Below are 20,294 nucleotides of genomic sequence, written 5' to 3' on the forward strand. Positions count from 1 at the left end.
ATCCATCTTGCCATTGTATCTCAGTACCATCCTGCAATCCTTGGGTTTTTTGTTTCCTTCCATAACTAGGATTTGTAAATGCTGAGTCCCTGCTTTTCATTGGTATGCCATTTCTGCACTGTGTATGTAGCCCATTAACAGATAGATAGCTTTACTGCACATAGTTATGCTTACACAACAAGAATAGATTTTTTGGATGGGATATTGCAAGAACAGAGATGCTTAGAGTAGATCTGGATTTGATCTAGGTTTAACTGTAGTTCACTCTTCACTTGGATTCTTGGTGATCAAGCTGTTGTGAAATGAACCAGAGTGAGTTCTAAAATGACAGGAAAGATGAGTAAACATATTATTGGATCTGAATCCAGTCAGACCCAGAGTGAACCAAGTTTCCATCTGCGCAGTTTAAACAGTTTTCCCAGACCCAGAGCAGGTGGCTGGAGTAGGTGATGGGGAAAAACAAATTTAATTAATGGAACTGAGCCTGGACATCTGATTAAGGTTCTGTTTCCAGAAGAGGTCAAGCTTTCTCTCTCTGTTTCTCTGCTCGTCTCTCTCCCTCCCCAAATCCCCCTCCCTTATTTAGCAGTAAGAGGTTCTGAGGGCATATGTTTTCAAATTGGATGGATTGTCGTTATCTGGGAGTTATTTAGTTTCATGTATGTGATGTGAGACTATATAATGACAACAATAGTTTTAATACAATTTAAAGCACACATTTCACTCTTTAATTAGGTGATGTGTTTGTCAGATCAGATGGTTCCATTCAATGAACTATATTATATAAAAGGACAGCACACACAAAAAAATGAAACAATCAGAGCACTTTATTTTGTCAGTCATCTTCATTCTATTCAAATAATGTCAACCTACTTTAATTTTTCTTAGCTACTATTGAACCTCACATGAATTTTGATTTCTACTTGAAAGATTGTATATCAATGTAAAGTTGGTTATAAAGTCTGTTTTGCATGAAGAAAATGTGTTTGTTTTACAGGCTAGTCAGGAGCCTCTTTTTGAGCTGCAGTGGATTAAATCAAATGACAGAATTAATTTATCTAGACTGTGTTCGATCCAGTGCACTGATGGTTTTTGAAACTTTAATCCTGTGCCTTGGAGATCAACGTATAGATGGAGAAGTGGATGAAGAGACTAGTACAGAGGACTCTACTCTGAACCCCAGTGATACTGCAAGTAGCCAACATACTGCACCGCATAAAAATGAGATGCAGCAGAGCTTAAGTAGGTTTTATGCTGTTCTGAAAGAATCGCACCCCAAGAAGAAGAAAGTCAAAAATGTAGACATCCATCTAAATGTGATAAACCTGTTTCTCTGTGTTGCATTTATGTGTATCAGTCAAGAGCCTGAATCTGATCGTGACTCTGCTAACGATTCTGAAGACACCTCAGGCTACGATAGCACAGCCAGTGAGCCTCTGGGTGATGTGCTTCCTCATTTATCACCAGACAGTGTTGTTTTACCTTCAAAAGAGCAGATCAGACATGCAGCAGATGTGTGGTCTGTATGTCGTTCAATCTACTTGAAAGATATAGTGTTCCAGAAACAGTTCCATAAACTAGGTGGTCTGGAGGCCTGTCGTAGATTGATGACGATCATCATTCAGAGGTTATCCAAAACAATCATGGACAATGAAAAAGAAAACAAAGTAAGAACGTTTACTCAGTGCGAAAATCAAGAGCAATTTGAAACTTCCTTGCATTCATCATCAAATCTCATAGCCAAAAAAGATGCATCAGATGTCAACAATAGTGAAGAATCAACTAAATCAGAGTCTGAAATTGTTCAAGAATCATCAGATCAATCGGACGAGCAGAGTATTGCTCTGGAAGGTGATGAAGATTGGGATTTTATGGAGCCAGAGCAAAATAGAACAGAGGAGGAATGGGCATTGCAGAGCATCAGGTTGCTGGAAGCTTTGCTAGCCATCTGCTTACACACTTCGGTTCCTTCTGGGAGAACCGATTTGGAACTTTCTCAGCAGGTATACTTTTCGTTAATGTGTCTAGGTTCCTAGCAGCATGGTAGCACATGCATCTTGGTGTAGTAGCCTTTACACCACAAATCCTATTTTGTTGCTTTGTGGTGGAGGTTATTGCAGTGGAATCACTTCTGGTCTACACTTGTAACTCTTGGAGCTTTTGGGTTTTGTAGAGACCTGGAAGATGGTCACCTGTTACATACCCTCTTGGTTGAACACGATGTGAAATGGAGGAGTTAATTTTGTTCTCTTTCATGCTTCCTGCAGGGTCCAGAGAAAGGAGGCAAAAGGTTATCAGAATTGCACTATTTGCATTCACTGGATTCTCTTTACAAATTGAGCTTAAATGCAATCCAGTATTGACTTGATAATTCAACGTAAAATTTTGTTTGCTATTATCGTGTGACCAAAAATACATGCTCTTGAAAGGTGTAAAATTAAATAAATTAAGCCTGCTTTTATGTTTTTGATTACTGAAGCTTCGTGGTTGTGAATCTGCTCCATTAATAAACCCTACTTCATTTCCTTAACCAGTTTCTTAAGAATTGTCCCTGTGTCCATCTCCATTGCCTTGGCTTTAGGCTTTCAAAGGTTTCCTGCTCAAAACCTGTTTATTGGCCATAATTTGCATTATCGATTCTAACTCTTCTACTACTAATTCTTTTTCCTCTTGCTAAAGTACACCATTATGTTGAAATTTTACAACAATGTAAATTTTAGTTATGATATTCTAAATATTGAAATGTGAAACTAATTTTTTGGGGGAAGAGGGAATTTAAGGAGTAACGTGATAAAATTGAGGGACAGAATAGGTATCACAAAATTTTACAGCTTTGAAGAAAGTTGATTTTACTTGTCCCACCTTTTACAAGAAGTTACTTTGTTGTTTCATTCCTCTGTCCTTCATACTATTTTTAAAAAGAATAAAAACTTTATTCCATTTTACAATGCTGACAATGATCTTTCTTCCACCATTATTTCAGTAATGACATTCTGCACAAAAAATCTTCTGACCTCTGTTTGTTCTTGATGATCTGATGCCCTCTATTTACCAATGCAGCAACTGTTCACAATTCATTCCTAAAAAAAGAAAAGCAGACACCAAACTCTTTCTCCACACCTCTTTCCACCCCGCTCCCCCCCCCCCCCATCACCTATTAGAGGATGACAGTATCCCATCTGATTAATATTAATGCAACTGCTTGACAGCTTTTTTGGAAGAAGTATCCTCTGCTTGCTTATGTATTATATCTGCACCGTGATAAAACCTCCCACAGCAATTCACTGCATTGTGTTAGCAGACAAAATTTGATAGTTAGCTACTTAAGATAGTCAAAAGCTTGATTGAAAAGGTTAGTTTTAAGCAATATCATAGAATATTAAAGGAAATGGAGGGATTTAGAATGAGAATTTTCAGAGTTAAGGATGTTGTTTTTGAAATTTACATTTTTATCTCTTAAATTCCAGAACCTTTCTGTGGATGAAATATTGACTGAAATTCGAGACCTACTTGTTCATTCGGGCATTGTTAATTCCCATCTAGCCAAGCCCCTCTTTGATTCTTTGCAATGTGTAGCTTTGGGAAGAAGTACTCCAGTTGGCTGTTCTGCTGAGCAAGGGAAGAAAAAGGTGATAACCTGGCTTGCATTTATGTAAAATACTGCAGCTTTCGTGTAGTGTATTTAAATTGTTTGTTGTACATACTGTTAAAATGTTGATAAAATAGTGCTCAACCTTAACCAAAGATCTCTGCAGTTAGTTTGATTGTCTTCAGATTATTTGCTATTTGAGTAAGGAAAGGACAAATAATTCCTCAAAGGCTTTTAGCTTTGGGTTGGTAGCAGAGGTGTTGCAGTGCTGTATAGATTGATTATGCAATATGTATTAACCTTGCCAAGACCATACATATTTGTGCATGTACAGAAAAGTCTGAAATTCAGCAGGAATTTTACAGTCTGTTTAACTTGTCCTTATCAAAGTGATTTTATGTTGGTTTTATATTGAGTGTTTATTGATAACACTGTGTCAGCCAATGAGTTGTTTGGACAGCACGTATGGCTCACAGCAAACAGGAAACTTTTAATTTCTCAGCATTGCAAGCCTATTTGAAAAGCACAGGAAACAGAAACCACAACTTCTCTCTGTTACAACACCAATTTCTCTGGAAAATATACAGTAAGTGGAGGATAGCTATGTATGAATCTTGTGATCACCCCCTTTAATTGACAGACGATTTACCCAGTCATCTCCCTTTGATGAGCTATTGGGAACATTTGAATGCATTTTTTTTCTGTTAAACAATGTTATCTTGTGCAAGTCCATCATGACGTGGCAGATTTGGCAGCAGCAATTTGTGTTTATATAAAGAGAGAAACATTCCAAAGTGCTTCATGGAGGTGTTAATGAAATTCTAATTCGACAAGATACGGAGGGGGAGGCTGGCTGAAACATCAGTCAGTAGTTTTAAAAGAAGCTTAAATGAGGAGGACTGGGGTGGGTATTCTTACAATAGTGGTGCATAACTTTTACAAGGAGAGCCAGATTTACAATCCAAATCACTTCTAAAGGCTACTAGCTTGAACTTGAATCCTGACTGCCTTGAAGTCCTCAGTATTGTCATTCTGACCACGTTTCATTGTTGAACTCCTTATGAAATTTAGCAGTGGGGTTTTGACACCCTGCAGCCTCCCAACAGTTTATGGTGAGAAATATGGCGGCTGAACTTGTGCCAGTTGTGACTTGGCATAGTTTCAGTGACTCCATTCCTTTCTGTAGAGGGAAGTAGCTCCAATGAAGGTAGGTAATTTCAGATATTGTACATTTTGAGATTAATTGACTGAATTTATATTTATGTAATTGTTTTGTTTTGCTAAGTCAATAAAAATTTAATTATTATTTTAACGTTATTTTACCATTCAGATTTAACATTTTTAAAGTATGATTAATTTTAATAGCTTTTGATTATTTTTTAAGTGCATAATTGTTACCGGTTTTCACAGACATTCAAAGTCTTTTAACATCCAGTCAGTGTGAGGTTGTGCCTTAACCAGCTGCCAAAACATTTCTGGGGCTGGGCTTGCATTTTTTTTAGGTAGGCTATGCACTCCAGAGATCTCACTCATGAGCTGGCTTTGGTGATTGAGTTCCACGGTGGACGAGCGTGGGTAGGTAGAAGGCAGTTAGATGTGGCTCACGACTCTGAGGCAAGCTGGATTGAGCCATCTAATACACTGGATTACTGCATTACTCTGGAGCACAAGTCCTAGAGAACTAAAAATACACCTGTTACTGTTTGGGGAAAATGAACTGGATGGACAGAGGACAGAATACAGGATGCACAAATTGTAGGACACCATCTCTTAGTAACATTTCCCACAAGAACGGTAACAGCATGGTGGTGCAGCTGCTGCCTCACAGCAGCAGAAACCTAGCTTTGAATCTGATCCTGGATGCTGTCTTTGCGGAGTCTGCACGTCCTCCCCGGGACTGTGATAGGTTAATTGGCCACTGTAAATTGCCCCCAGTGTGTAGTTCAGGAATTGGATCTGGGGGGGGAGGGGAGTGGGGAGTAGGGGGTTTATGAAAGTGTGGGGAGAATAAAAATGGGATTAATGTAGGATGAGTGTAAATGGGTGGTTGTTGCAGACTCTGTGGGCCAAATGACTTGTTTCTGTGTTGTATCTCTGTGACTCTTACAACTATGGAATAGAGAAATGGCAGAGATTCTAAATAATTATTTTAGATTGGACTTCACACTAGATAACACTTAAGAACATCTCAATGATAATCCAGGGCTATGGAAGGAGGAATTTGAAACAATCTCTATCACTAGGCAAATTAATGGGGCTAAAGGATGACAAGTCTCTTGGACCTGATGGCCTAATCATAGGGTCTTAAAGGAAGTGACTATAGAGATAGTGGATGCATTGGTTGTAAGTTACCTAAATTCCCTAGGTTCTGGAGAGGTCCCAGTGGATCAGAAAACCACAAATGTTCACCTGTATTCAAGAACAGAGAGACAGAACACAAGAAAAGTAGGCCTATTTGTCTAACATTTGCCATTGAGGAAAGATCTGGAATCCATTATTAAGGAGGTAATGGCAGGTCCTTTAGAAAATTGTAAGATAATCAAGCAGTGTCAGCATGGCTTTGTGGAAGGTGGAATAAATTGGCTTTTTCTGTCTGGAAGGATGTAACTAGAGAAGTGCCCCAAGGATTAGTGCTTGGCCCTCAATTTTTTAATATTGAATGCACTAAAATTGGTGAGAGTGCGTGTTAAGATGAGGATATTGGCTCTGCACAGAATATAGATAGAATAAGTGGGTGAAAACTTGGCAAGTGGGAAAGTGCGAGGTCGTGCACTTTGGTGGAAGGCAGATGCATATTAGACTTCATTGCAAGGGGATTGGAGTTCAGAAATGGGAAAGTATTGTTACAATTATTTTGGGTGTGGGTGAGTCCACACCTAGAGTACTGTGTACAGTTTTGGTCCCCTTATTTAAGAAAGGATATATTATTTCCTAGGATAACAAGTCTGTCATGAGCAACTAAAGGAGTTTAAAAAAAATGAGGGGTGATCTTATTGAAACACTTAACATCCTAAGGAACATGGCAGGATACCTGCTGAGCTGTTTCTACTAGTAGGAGAGCCTCAAAAGCAAGGAAATGTGACACAAGATCAGGAGGTGTGTTGTTTTGTTTGGCAGTGAAAGGTGAATAATCTCTAGAATTCTGTACACCAGAGGGTTGTGGAGGTTAGGTTCTTGGAGGTATTAGAAGAGGAAGTAGATAAATTTTTGAAAGATCAGGGAATTCAGTGCTGTGCGGAACTGGCACAGAAGAATGGCAGGGCAGGCTTGAAGGGACTATATTCTGCTCCTATTTTCTGGTGTTCTTATGAAAGTAAATAAGTGTTTAAAAAATTTCCTAGTATTGTTTAAGGATGTAACAAATAGGATGGATAAAGTTGTAAAAACTGAAAATGCTGGAAAATGTCGGCAGGTCAAGCAGCATCTGTGGAGAGAGAAACAGTTAACATTTCAGGTCTGGGACCCTTCATCAGAACTAAGAAGGAGGAATAAGTGGATAAAGGAGAGCCACTAGATGTGTATTTGGATTTTCAGAAGACTTTCAATAAGGTGCCACTTAAAAGATTATGGAGCTTAAACTAATATATTGGCATGGATATGGGATTGGTTAACCAACAGAAAGCAGAGAGTAGAAATTAATGGGTAATTTTTGGTTTGGCAATCATTAACTGGTGGAGTTACACAGGGATCAGAGCTGGGGCATCAATTATTTGCAATCTATAATAATGGCTAGGATGAAGGGAGTGTACTACAGCCATATTTGCTGATGATACAAAGATGAGTGGATTAGTAGTGTAGTGATTAGCGTAACGCTTTACAGCACCAGCAACCTGGGCTCAATACCGGCCACTGTCTGTAAGGAGTTTGTACGTTCTTCCCGTGTTTGCTTGGGTTTCCTCCGGGTGCTCCTGTTTCCTCCCACATTCCAAAGACGTACGGGTTAGGAAGTTGTGGGCATGCTATGTTGGCGCCGGAAGCGTGGTGACACTTGCGGGCTGCCCCCAGAGCACTATGCAAAAAAGGTGCATTTCACTGTGTTTCGATGTACATTTGACTAATAAAGAGATCTAAAATGCCATGAATTAGCAAGGTATGATGAGGACACAGAGCCTGCAGAGAGAGAGAGAGAGAGGTTAACTGAGTGGGCAAGATGTTACCAGATGGAAACAAGGTGGGAAATGAGATTAGCTACTTTGGAATGAAGAATGAAAAAAGTTATTATTTAAATGGAATGAGACTACAAAATCTTGCATGACAAAGATCTGGGGGGTCCTGGCACATGAAACACAAACAGTTGATATGCAGTTACAGCAAGTAATTAGGAAGGCTAGTGGGATGTTGACCTTTATTGCAAGGAGTATAGAGTGTAAAAATAAGCAAGTTTCAATGCAGCTTTGCAGGGCATTGGTGAGACTGCATGCAGTTTTGGTCTCCTTATTTAAAGAATTATATACTTGCACTGGAGGCACTAGGTTGATCCTAGGAATGAGGAATTGTATATGTATGTAGATAGGCTAACGAAGTCAGGCCTAGAACCATTGGATCTTAGAAAACGAGAGGTGATCTAGTTGAAACATATAAGATGCTGAGAGGGATCAACAAGATGGATTTGTACATGTTCCCCCCAGTGGGATATCTCGAGAGGGGGAAGGGGTGGCTGCATAGTTTCAGAGAAAGGAGATTTCTATTTCAGACAGAAGGATGGATTATTAACCTATTACCTCAAATTCAAAATGTCTGTATGTACATAATGCCCTTGTAGACTTGCATATCATTTTGAATACAAGGAAGACTATCTTGGAATATAATTTGATTTTCACTTCAATTTCTGAATTATTGTAAGGAAAGTGAAACATTGATTTGGTTCATGTTAAGCGCCCTAATTCAATTTTTATTTTACTGAATTTGCTCTGAATTTAACTGGATGTTACAAGCATTGTCAAGTTTAATTGTATATCTCATCTCTGTATTCCCACTAAAAAGAACTCTCTTATCTTGGTCTGTTCCATTTCTGAGCCCCTCACCCATCCAGAAAAAGGATAGGTTTAACATCATCCATCTCACCAGCTCCACATTGACTCTTCCTTCTCCACCCTTCTCGAGGAACCTTTGCATGTACCCACAACAACTCGTAAAGGGTGCTTAACCCAAAGTGTGTTGGCTGTTTCTCTTTACACAGATTTGCATGACCTATATGTTTCCAGCATTTTCTGTTTTTATTTCATTCGTGCCCTGCCATGACATTGCTACCATTTATATCATTCAATCTCTACAGGCTTTTGACCTATGACGGACCTTCACTTATGTTTTCTTTGTCCCTTCCCACTTTCCCTGCAAATTGAAACTTGTTTTATTTCTAGCTTTTCTCAGTTATGACAAAAGATATCAGCCTAAAACTTCAACTCTATTTTTCTCTCTGTATATGCTGCCTGTTCTGTTACTATTTCTAGTACTATGAGTATTTTTTTTATTATTTTAGATTTCCTGCATCTGTAATATTTTGCTAATCGATCTGGTCCTGAATTTCGCTACTTGGTCTGATCAAATGCATCACCAATTTCATGTGGTAGAGTTTTTGATTTGCAAGTCCTCTATCACTTGGTTTAAGAAGCAATGTATTGTTTTTAGCAAAATCACAAGCATTTTGGATTAATAGATGTTAATTGAGTTTTTGTTTGCTTTGTGAACTGTACCTTGTGTTCTTTAAATACAGATTGAGTCACTGTTTAGCTTGTGAATAAATTTTATGCTACAGGAACCATGAATTGTCCTTCTGCAGTTGTATTTCAGAGTTACTTTTTATGTTGAGATTAGGTTTCAGCCCTGGCTGAGTTGTAGCACTCTTGCCTCTGAGTCAGAAGGTCATGGCTTAAGCCCATTCTGAAACTTAAACACATACTGGTAGTGCCTTTTCACAGATCTGAGTTAAAACAAGTCTTGTCTGCCTTTACAATTGGTTGCAGGAGATCATTTTCCAATTTTGTAAAGTAACTGGGGAGTTCTTCTGGTTTTCTGCATTCAACAATGAATATCACAAAAATAGGTTATTGAGTTACTTATCACATTGATATTTTGTAAGAAATTGAGTCCAAATTGACTGTAATGTTTCCTAAATTACTGTTGCAATATCTTTACAACTGAGACGTCTTTGTCCCCCTTAGTCTCAAGAGTATATTTCTAAGAGTTCTCGATCTATATATTTGAACTCCCAGCATAATTGTAGAGTAATAATTGCAGAATATATTTATGAAACGAATTTATTGTAGCCTTTCTAGCTTTTGAGTCTTGAATCTTTGGATAATCCAGTTAAAAGTTTTTATTCAATGTAAAGGCATTTTCTAATTTTAAAATGGGATGGTTATTTTAGGATCATTAATGCAAAAGCACTTCATATTTTTTGGTTAAAACTTTTAATTATTCTACAGCAATGGAAAATGAATGATGAGACAGGACAACAGATGGGTGATTTTTCAGAGGAGACAGAAGGACCACAGTATTACAGCATCAGACTTTTTGCAGAAGAGGAAGGGTATGAGGCTGATAGTGAAAGTAACCCAGAAGATGATACAACCAAGGAGGAAGGTAAACTTGTAACTGGTTTCTATGGATTTCACTTTTCCCTACTTTGCTACTCTTTACTGGAGCAAAGTTAACCAATGTAAATGAGTAATTGCTCTGTTTAACCACATATTTATATATAGGTATGTACTACTAAAATTATCCAACTCCAACACACACAAAGTAGGTCATTATTTAAGAAGTTACAAAGGGCTCGTCAGATGGTTAATGCTTTGGCAATTTTTATAATAGAGATTTTCTGAAATGTGATTAAAATGGTAGTATTTACTAAAATTAAATACATATTTTTCATACCAAATTGTTGCATTCTGGAGATTGTGTGGATTGATTATGACAAAATTTAGCTGAGCTTTTGGTTGGATAATCATGTAAATAAAAATAGAAAATACTGGGGAAAAACTCAGTAGGTCAGGCAGCATCTGTTAACATTTCATGATATCAGAACCACTGAGAAGCTGCCTGACCTGCTGAATTTTCCAAGATTGTCTGTTTTTATTTCAGATTTCCAGCATCTCTTTTAAAATTTTCAGTCCAAATAATAGTTTTGGATAATGTTGCTGTACATGTCCATCAAGATTGTCGCTACTTCAATGAATCTTGACTGATTTGGAGACCTGGATACTGCTTTGATTTTTTTTTCCTTTTGTCTTCAGTCTTTTTTCCTACTGATTCCTCCTCTTGTGTTTTATAATGCTTTTGGGTTTTTCAAATTTTATTCCCTTCCTTGTTGGGGAGGATATTTTTAGGTGTGGTATGTAGGAGAAATGTCCCAACTTCTGAAATGTGCATTGGAGAATTCAGATATCTTGTCCTGTGTTTCCATCATCTCCTAGGTGCACAGTTCCTTGTGTTTCCCCTATTAATTCATATGTTTGTGGTATAGGAATAAAATAGAACCATGCTATGGGAGCACATAAACCCCTTTATTTTCAGGTTATTTATTGTCCATCTGGACCAGGTTAGGGCTTAGCGCAGGAAGCTTGACTGATTTTTAAATTTAATCTCAAAAGCAAACAGATGTTTAATATTGATATTTTAAGTCGGAAAATATCTCTGTTTTGAGACTTGCATCAGGTACATCCTAATATATAGGATTCAACAGATCAATGGGACCTTTCCAATTCATGAGCAGTTCTCCTTCCATATAGCAAGTTCTGTATCTGGCAATTAATCTAAAATATCATAATTAAGTTGAATGGACAATGAGTAGCTTAGGAATGAAAATTTCAGAAATAGGTAGGTCAGGGATGAAAAAGTATTGATTTTGGAAGAGATTCTGATTCATTTTTTCGTTGTTCCACACTCCTGATCATTAAGAAAAGGCAGCTGGAGAAAGCTGATCAAGAGGAGCAGAAGTCAAAAATGTATCTTGTGAAGAGAGTGCAAGGGAAGATTGTACAGAAGGGACTAGAGAGCAATATCCTAAAGGAGGGAGAGTGGGAATGAAAGGTATTGAAAGAAAGAACCTGTTTGAAGATAGTGAAGTGGACGATAGATCTCAAAGTGATGAAAATCTTAGAAGTGTGGTTGCTGTTTTATTTTTCATGTAGTAATATCCCACTCAACAATGAGAGAAATATTATTGGAGTTTATTGAGGAATTCACTTCAAATGGGCGACAGCAAACATTCTCTTACTCATCATATTGTGACTTGGGTTCTTTCAGCTCCACTTTACGTGGGAAACGGCATCATGCTAATGTCTTTCCAATGGTAATGCAGCACTCCCTGCACCAGCATGTTAATCTGATCTTTGTTCAAATTTCTGGTGTGGGGCTTGAATTTGCAATAACTTGATTTAGAAATGAGAGAGTTAACATTGAGTCACTTTGTGATCATGAGGGCTATTGTTGGGATAAGAGAAATTGGAAGTATTATTGCCATCAAACATCTACTTTTGAGAAAGCAACCAGAGTGGGATCATGAGCGGAATCTTGTGCACTGCATTAAACCACAGGGATTATTGTACCTTTGTACATCCCGTTTGTTTCAGAAAATGGGAAAATAGATATCATTCCAGAGATTGATATGGTTTCATATCTAATGATCTCCAGAATCAGGTTTATTATCACCAACATATCTGATGAAATTTGTTGTTTTGCAGCGGCAGACAGTGCAAGACATAAAAATTACTATAAATTACAAAAATAAATACATAGTGCAAAAGAGGATTAATGAGTTAGTGTTCATGGACCATTCGGAAATCTGATGGCAGAGGGGAAGAAGCTGTTCCTGAAAAGTTGAGTGTGGGTCTTCAGGCTCCTGTACCTCTTCCCCAGTGGTAGTAACGTGAAGAGGGCATGTCCCGTGTGGTGAGGGTCCTTAATGATGGATACCACCTTCTTGAGGCACCGTCTCTTGAAGATGTCCTTGATGGAGCTGGCTGAGTCTACAATCCTCTGCAGCCTCTTTTGATCCTGCATATTGAAGCCACCATACCAGGTGGTGATGCACCCAGTCAGAATGCTCTCCACCATACATCTGTAGAAATTTGCAAGTGTCTTTGACCATAGAGATTGTTGGAAACTAAACAAATAGCTTGAAGAGTGTGCAGGTTTAGTAATTGCTTAACTAATGTTTGAAATGGATCTGTTTCTATTTGCTTCTGAATTAATTCTATGTATATAAAAAGGGTGAGTCATATTTTGGTCGTGCCCATAAGCATTTTTAACACACATTTCCCTAATGAGGACAGTGTATCTTAATTTAGATTGGATAGAAAGCGTCATGCAAACTGTAAAAACAAAAGTCTGGTTGTTTCAGTTAATAGGAAAAGTAGTGCTAATAAGCTGGTAACAGAACGTAAGTCAAAATTCCGAATTATTTGCAACAACTGGAAAAGGGAAGTGAGAAGATGTCCAATGACAACAAAAGGGAAGGGAGAGACTAACGAAATGTGAAAGATCTGAGACTAGTTTCTCATAACCATTGTAAACATACAAAAGCTATGCATAGTTTGGCCATTCGACTTTGCGCTTTGCCCAGTAAAGGATGTTTGTGTGTAAATTGAGCCTCAACAACAAATGGCCAAATTTTTGATGTGATGTCAGAATGAAACTAGGCAAAGAGGATTGGCTTAATTCTTGTACTGGGCACATCTCTCAATTTCTGTTAGCTAGGACTCATACTTAACACTTTGGTATTTTAATCCCCCTTCAGTGATCTTTCTGCATTTTCTTTGCATCCTGGTTTCCCTGTAACACATGATTCTATTCACACAAACCTGCCCAAGTGTCCCTGGCACAAATTCAAAATATACTTAACTCCTTCCATTGTATTTTAATAAGTTCCTCTTTCTTTCTCCCCCCCATATTTTTCATTTCTACATTTCCTTGGTACGGAAATTCACATTTTTCCTTTAATGGTTATAAATGTGGATTTTTCTTCCTTGATTTAGTTTCATGAGGTGTTGGGTTGATTTGTATTGTTTCCAGTGATGTGATCTCTTTATTTGGCGTTATTGTCGAAAGATGTAACAAAATGCCAGTCTTAATTATCCTGATAACTGTTCTTGAGATTTTCATAACCTTAGACAACTTAAAACCTTGCCCTGTAAATGCATTATATAGACTATATAGGACCAAAGGAATAAAGACCCAAGATGTGATTTGAACTTGGGCAAGGTTAGATTTGGTGATGAGGAATGGGAGAGACCAGACTAGGCAGGTTCTGATGGACATGGAACTGACAGGCTGAAGAATATTTGGGAGTGAAGGGGCTCTTGACAGTAGGATGGATAATTAAAGGCAGTGGATGGGTTGCAAATAAGCTTCTTGTAGAAGAGGCAATGATACAATCTTCAAGGGGAATGAAAAGCCCTTGGAAAAAGAGGAACCTGCTATGGTATCAGCTAAAGAAGATTTTACTGAATATAGTGAACATAACTTTAGAAATAAATTGCCATTATTATTATTTCCAGCCTCTCATACATTTGACTTTTAAGCAGTTTTAAACAGGAGTAATAACAGTTTGCTGTAAGTGATCCATTTGTTCCTCATTGTGGTTGGTATTAAATTGGTAATACTTGCGTTCATTTTGAATTGGCAGCTTCATATTGATCAGTTTAACCAAACATTAATAAATGTTTTTGATTATTCATCTCCACTTTTGAGTTTAGACAAATCTATCCTTACCCACTTTATGACATAAATTGTGTAGTTCATCATTTTGTTATGCCTTTACTTAGGAACTCTCTTCCTCAAAGGGCTGTGAAAAGCAGTCTTTGAATATGTTTTAAGGCAGAGGATAATTAAAGGGTTGAGAGGTTGCTGGGGGTAGGCTGGAGTGCAGAGGTGAAGTTACAATCAGATCAGCCATATTCTTATGAGTGGTGGAGCAGGCTCAAGGGGCTGCTTCTAATTCAAACATTCAGCTTTACTTCCAATCCCAAATTTACATTGAAGTTAATTACAAAATGTGCAAATCCTTTTTTCACAGATGGAAAGCTTGAACAATCTTCCTTGACTCAGTCATCTAGTTATCTTGGTAATCCTCCCAAGGGTACACTGGGCGAATTGGTGTATCCTGAGATCTGTATGCTAGAGCTCACCCTGCTGAGTGTCAGCGATCCCAGCCTTGATGTCCTAACCCATGTCTTCAGGAGTCTGCTGGAGATTGTTCAACACAATGAAGAAAATACTGCCTCCATTTACCAGCAGGTAGAATTGCGTACGAGAGTAAAAAAGGATGCAGCAATTTAAAAGTATTTGAACTTTGCTGGAAAAAAAACCCACTTTTTTTGTCCTAACTATTCAAATGATATAGTAATTTTAATCAATAGACATGAATAAAATAGCATCAAATCATTTTTATGTATGTACAATATTCACTACTTTAAATGAATGATTTGGATTATAGTCAACTCCTATTAATTTCATATATTTGATCTTCTGCTATTCTATGACCTGGAACTGCTGCTGCAATATATTTCTACTTCAGTGGATAGCAGTTCAGAAAACACATTTGTGTTTACAACACAGAAACAGGCAGCTGTTTTTATCTGGTCTGCGCCAGTGTTTGCTGCCTGCATTATTTGTTTCTTCCCTTCCTTTGATTGTCTCTCTCAGCCTACCCTTCTGTTACTTTTTAGAATAAGAAAATCATCTTGCCAAAGATGCCAAGACCAAAGATAGGTATTTAGAGTGAGAATGTTTCTCTCTTGTAGTATTTGTCCCAAGGACACTTTTTATTTAAAACTTGTGGTACTTTTCCTGTCTGGGAGGGAAAGTAGAAAGCAGGCAGCTGAACTAGCAGTTTCAAAGTCGAGTTTATTGTCATATGCACAGGTGCAATGAAAAACAGTTGCAGCAGCATGATATGCACGTAGCATAAGATACACAACAAAAACATAACAAAATCACAAGAAAAACAAATTAAACATAAATTATACACAATTTTTACAAAGAACACAATTTAGAAAAAAGGTCAATTGTAGGGTAAAGTGGTCATAGTGTTGCTGTACTGAAGTAGTGTCTGTCGCTGCTATCTACGAAGCAACACATTTGGAAGGCATGCACCTCTCTTGGTATCTTTAGCATTCTTGACTATGATCACTGATCTTATTAAGTATTATGCTGGAAATGGCTTGAACTGTTCTTGTTCCAAAAAAATTATATAATCAAGAGAACTTTCTTTTTCATAATGAAATGTAAATCTGCATTTATGACATTTTCTTCTTTTCATGTGTTTTGCTTTATTTCAGGGAACAGTAACAACAATCCTAAGTGGTTTTCAGAATATTTTAAGCCAGTCTGGAACGGATTTGGAGGGTAAGTTACTTTTGCTGAGCACCTAATTGTGTTATTAAAGTGTATCACTAGAATGCAGCATTTGTGAATTCTATTTTCTGTTTAAATATGATAACCATTAGCAGATAGCTATCAAGTCCATGATCCAGTAATCATTTTTCCTTGTTGATACAGAGTGCCAGGCAGTACTTGTGGAATTATTGGTGACTTTAACCAGGTCCAGATTGTCAGCAGAAGAATTGGCCTTTTTTCTGAAATTGTTTTTGGAAAAGACCCCTCCAACTGTGAGTACTAATTGCTTTATTTAAAATGCTTTTCAAAGCTTAATGCAGCAGCCAGATTAAGAGGGCAAAGCGGAGATTCATTTGTTTGCAGCCAGTCATTATAACTTTTGTGAAGAACACCAGTAGAATCCAAGGAGAAATGTGCTTAAAAGTGCTATTGTGGATGACATCATGTTGGAATAAATAGAAAGTTCCAAACTTCCAAATTGCAAAACATTTTAGTGGTCACACTATGTGGGAGAAAGAGTGGGAGAGCTAACGACATGTTTCTAGTATTTTCATAGCTACGGTCTTTGAGGAGCTTATATCTGGGAAAGTTTGACTATTCTAGTTCACTTGTCTTGCATCCTTCTTGATTCTGCAAAAATAAAATATATGAATAAATGTCCAAACCACCACCTATCCAGAATTATCTGAATTTCAGATGACAGTTGTACTCAGATGAGATGAGATATCTTTATTAGTCACATGTACATTGGAACATAGTGAAATACATCTTTTGCGTAGGTGTTCTGGGGACAGCCCGCAAGTGTCACCACGCTTCCGGCGCCAACATAGCATGCTCACAAACTTCCTAACCCGTACGTCTTTGGAATGTGGGAGGAAACCGGAGCACCCAGAGGAAACCCACGCAGACACAGGGAGAACGTACAAACTCCTTACAGTCAGTGGCCGGAATTGAACCCGGCGCTTGTAATAGTGTTACGCTAACTGCTACACTACCGGCATCCTGCTTATTGAAGGTCGACGAGTTTGCTATCAATATGTTAAGCTTATAAGAAACAAGGAACCAAAGGAAGGTGGCATGACAAAATGAACAAGTGAAACAATTGTTTGGATTTAATCCATATATTATGCAATTCCTTTGCTTTATGATTCATTGCACCATAATTAATTTGAGTTTGTTAGGCATGGTGTTCCAGGGATTTTTAAAGCAGCACATAATGTTGGCTGGAGCCAATAGTTCCAAAGGATATGATTGGAATTTAGCTGCTCCTAGGTTTGAAAGGCCTGGATTTAGCCAGGGATGTGAGAATGTATAAAGTAGGAGCCTTTGAGCTTCTTCTGCTGTTCAATGAGATTGTGGCTGATCTTCTACCTTAACGTTATTTTCCTGCCTTATTCTATAGTTCTTGATTTCTCCTAGACACAGAAATCTGTTAATCTCAGTTTTGAATGCAATGAATGACTGAGCCTCCAGCGTTTTGGGGTAGAGAATTCTATAAATTCTTCACTGAGTGATGAATCTTCTCATTTGCATGTCTACCTTTTGAGATTGTGGCTCCTATTCCAGACTCTTCAGTCAGAGGACGGGTTCTTCCCCTGTCTAGTTTGTTTAGTCCTTTAAGAATTCTGATTGTTTTGATGACATCACTTTTCATTCTAAACTATAGCCCTAGCCTACTCATTCTCTCATATGAATGGCTGATCATCCCAGGAATCTGTCAGAAGAATCTTCACTATACCCTCCTTATAGCAAGTATTTTTTAAAGATAAGATCACCAGAATTGTACTAGGATCTTGTCTAACCAAGGCCCTATATAATTTGAGCAAGACATCTTTACTCTTCCACTTAAATCCTTTGCCTTAATTGCTTGCTGGACCTGCATGTCATCTTTCAGTGCCTTATGTACAACGACACCAAAGTCCCTTTGAACATCATCAATTTCCTGTCTCTTTTCATATACAAAGTAATCAGCATGTCTGTTTTTCCTGCTGATTAAGAGATGCCAGTGTATCTGTTAATCCACTCCAGCGCTCGAATATGTGGAGTCCCAATAATTTTTTTAACTGTTTTAAAAATTTGCGTAATAATATAAAACCCTGTTTTATAGTATCTAATTCTGAATGTCAGGGACATTTAGAATCGGTGCAGGGCCTTCATAGCAATTGAGGCTCCACTTCAGCTTTGCTGCTTGTCAAAGGCTGTCGGAGTTCAGGGGTAGCTTGAGGCTTGCTTGCTGCTGAGTTCTCGCTTTGTTGCACTGGACACTACACGTGCAGAGAGTCAGCTCATTCAGCACTACTGTGCACCTGGACCAAATAAGTGTGGATAGATGGGGCTTGATTCAGCCCATTAATGCCAGGGCTCTAAGCAAAAATATAAAAATATTCTTATTGTTACCTTCATCTTGAAGTTACTATGCTTTACACAATGGAATATTGAATTATTAGTTTTTGTTTTTATGTTTCAGAAAGTACTACTTGGAGGAATTCTAAGCATAGTGGAAGCAAATATAAACATGGTCCCAATGCAGTACCTTACCTTCCCAATAGTGTTCAACACTAATGTTTTCAGTGGCATTTCATCGGTGCAGAAAGCCGGCTCTACCACCAGCAACAAGACCTCCAACCTTCTAAAGCGTGTTAAGATCCCACAAAACAGAAGAGAGACGGAACCTGAGAGATGCATCCACCAATTATCATCACCTTGGCATGTGGCTCCACTCCACCTGCCAGTTGTTGGTCAAAACTGTTGGCCGCACATGTCGGATGGCTTTAGTGTCTCTTTGTGGTTAATGGTAGAAGTATCCAAAGGAACAGATGGGTTAATTAAGAAAGTGAAAAAGCAAAAGCGAAATTGGCTGGCTACTTCCAGGGAGAAGAGTGCTGACTGCATTGGTAGGAATGTTTCTATTTTGTAAAAATAATAAATTGTATAATGAAATATTGTTTCAAAAGAACTTCCGGTAAATAGACTTGGTAGTATCAGGGTAGTTTGCCACATTGTGGAAATTTGTGTGTAATTTAGCTTCTCTCTATCTGTTGACTGCACTGGAAACACAGTTGTTTAGCTCTAATCTGTTTCCAGGCAATCTTGAGAGGAGCTAAATGAATGCAACTTGTTTCCACTTAAATCAGATAAAATTCTTATATAATTCTTTAATGCCATGCTGAGAGAGACAGAATGACTGACGGTAAACCAAAACTGCAATGGTTTTCTGTCTGAAAGATGAGAGATGCTTCATTATGGTCTTCTTTAGCAATAAACAATAATTTGAAAAGTAATGGTTATATAAATTCTGACCTTGTGTACCACCGTAGGTCTTTCTTTATGATTTGTATCATAAACAAAATATCTAAGGGGTTTTCCACAACTGTCGACATCTCATGAGAACAGAACAAGCTTTTTACTTCACTGCTTTCACAGACCTACAACAAAGACATAAGATTTCAGTTCATGAACAATTAACTTAATCTTCTCGATCTTATTGTGAAAATGACAGCTGCAGCTGGCTTCTGCTACATTTAGAACTCTATGGTTAAAACTTCCAAGGGAAGCCAGGAATGAGATGGACTGACAGAATATTTAAGGATATTACCAAATGATTGAATATCTATTGAATATTTGTCACGCAGCAGATACAAAGTAGATAGACTAATCCTGCATGCCTCATGTGAAGACTTAAATGAAATAAAATTCAAAATAGATCTCTCAAAGCTTTAACAAGAGAGCACCTTTCACAACATTAAGTCCCAATAACTTTGCAGTCAGTGAAGTACGTTTTGAAGTGTTCTCACTGTTGTAGTTTAAGAATCAAGACAGCAAGCTTAGACTCAGCAAGAATGTGTAAATATTAATTTTAATTCATCTCCTTTGGTTCATGGTTTGTGGGATGAGTTTTGTCTAGGAGATCAGAGAGAACTCTGCTGCTCTTGATAAGTTATCCAGTCTTGCGTCTCTCTCAGAAGGTGGCCAGAACCTCAATTTAACATCTCAATTGAAAGGCAACGCCTTATAATTGAGCACTCCCTCAATACAGCATGGAGATGCCAACCAATGAGCTCATATCTTTACTGTGGGATTTGAAGAGTGTAATGTACTGAACCAGAGCAGATACTTTCTGACCCACCATCCTTTCAAGGGTGGAAAATGCCTGGGAGTGTGGGGCCATTAAGTTTTCTCTGCTGCAGTTCACAATTTCAATTGAGATTAAATTCAGACAAATCTGACAAGGTTTACACTAGATTACAGTTTTTACTAAATTTCACTAGTTTTCAGTGAAGATTATTCCTGATTGTTCAATCAGGTACCTGACAAATCTGATAATAGCTGCCTGTATTACTTTTCATTGTACTGGCAATGTCATTGAAAT

General features: G+C 37.9%; 1 protein-coding gene across 3 annotated transcripts in view; it reads left to right on the forward strand.

The window, feature by feature from the left end:
• Nucleotides 1-20,294, forward strand: part of lyst (lysosomal trafficking regulator) — a 176,873-nt gene that overhangs the window by 72,918 nt on the left and 83,661 nt on the right. For all 3 annotated transcript variants that reach the window (XM_052024060.1, XM_052024062.1, XM_052024061.1), the window contains 7 exons: nucleotides 998-2,003; nucleotides 3,468-3,629; nucleotides 10,015-10,171; nucleotides 14,604-14,824; nucleotides 15,868-15,934; nucleotides 16,088-16,197; nucleotides 18,393-18,819. In XM_052024060.1, the coding sequence (XP_051880020.1) occupies nucleotides 998-2,003; nucleotides 3,468-3,629; nucleotides 10,015-10,171; nucleotides 14,604-14,824; nucleotides 15,868-15,934; nucleotides 16,088-16,197; nucleotides 18,393-18,819 (2,150 nt within the window). The remainder of the gene's footprint in view (nucleotides 1-997; nucleotides 2,004-3,467; nucleotides 3,630-10,014; nucleotides 10,172-14,603; nucleotides 14,825-15,867; nucleotides 15,935-16,087; nucleotides 16,198-18,392; nucleotides 18,820-20,294) is intronic.

The sequence above is a fragment of the Pristis pectinata genome, chromosome 10 (genome assembly GCF_009764475.1).
Source record: "Pristis pectinata isolate sPriPec2 chromosome 10, sPriPec2.1.pri, whole genome shotgun sequence".
NCBI lineage: Eukaryota > Metazoa > Chordata > Chondrichthyes > Rhinopristiformes > Pristidae > Pristis > Pristis pectinata.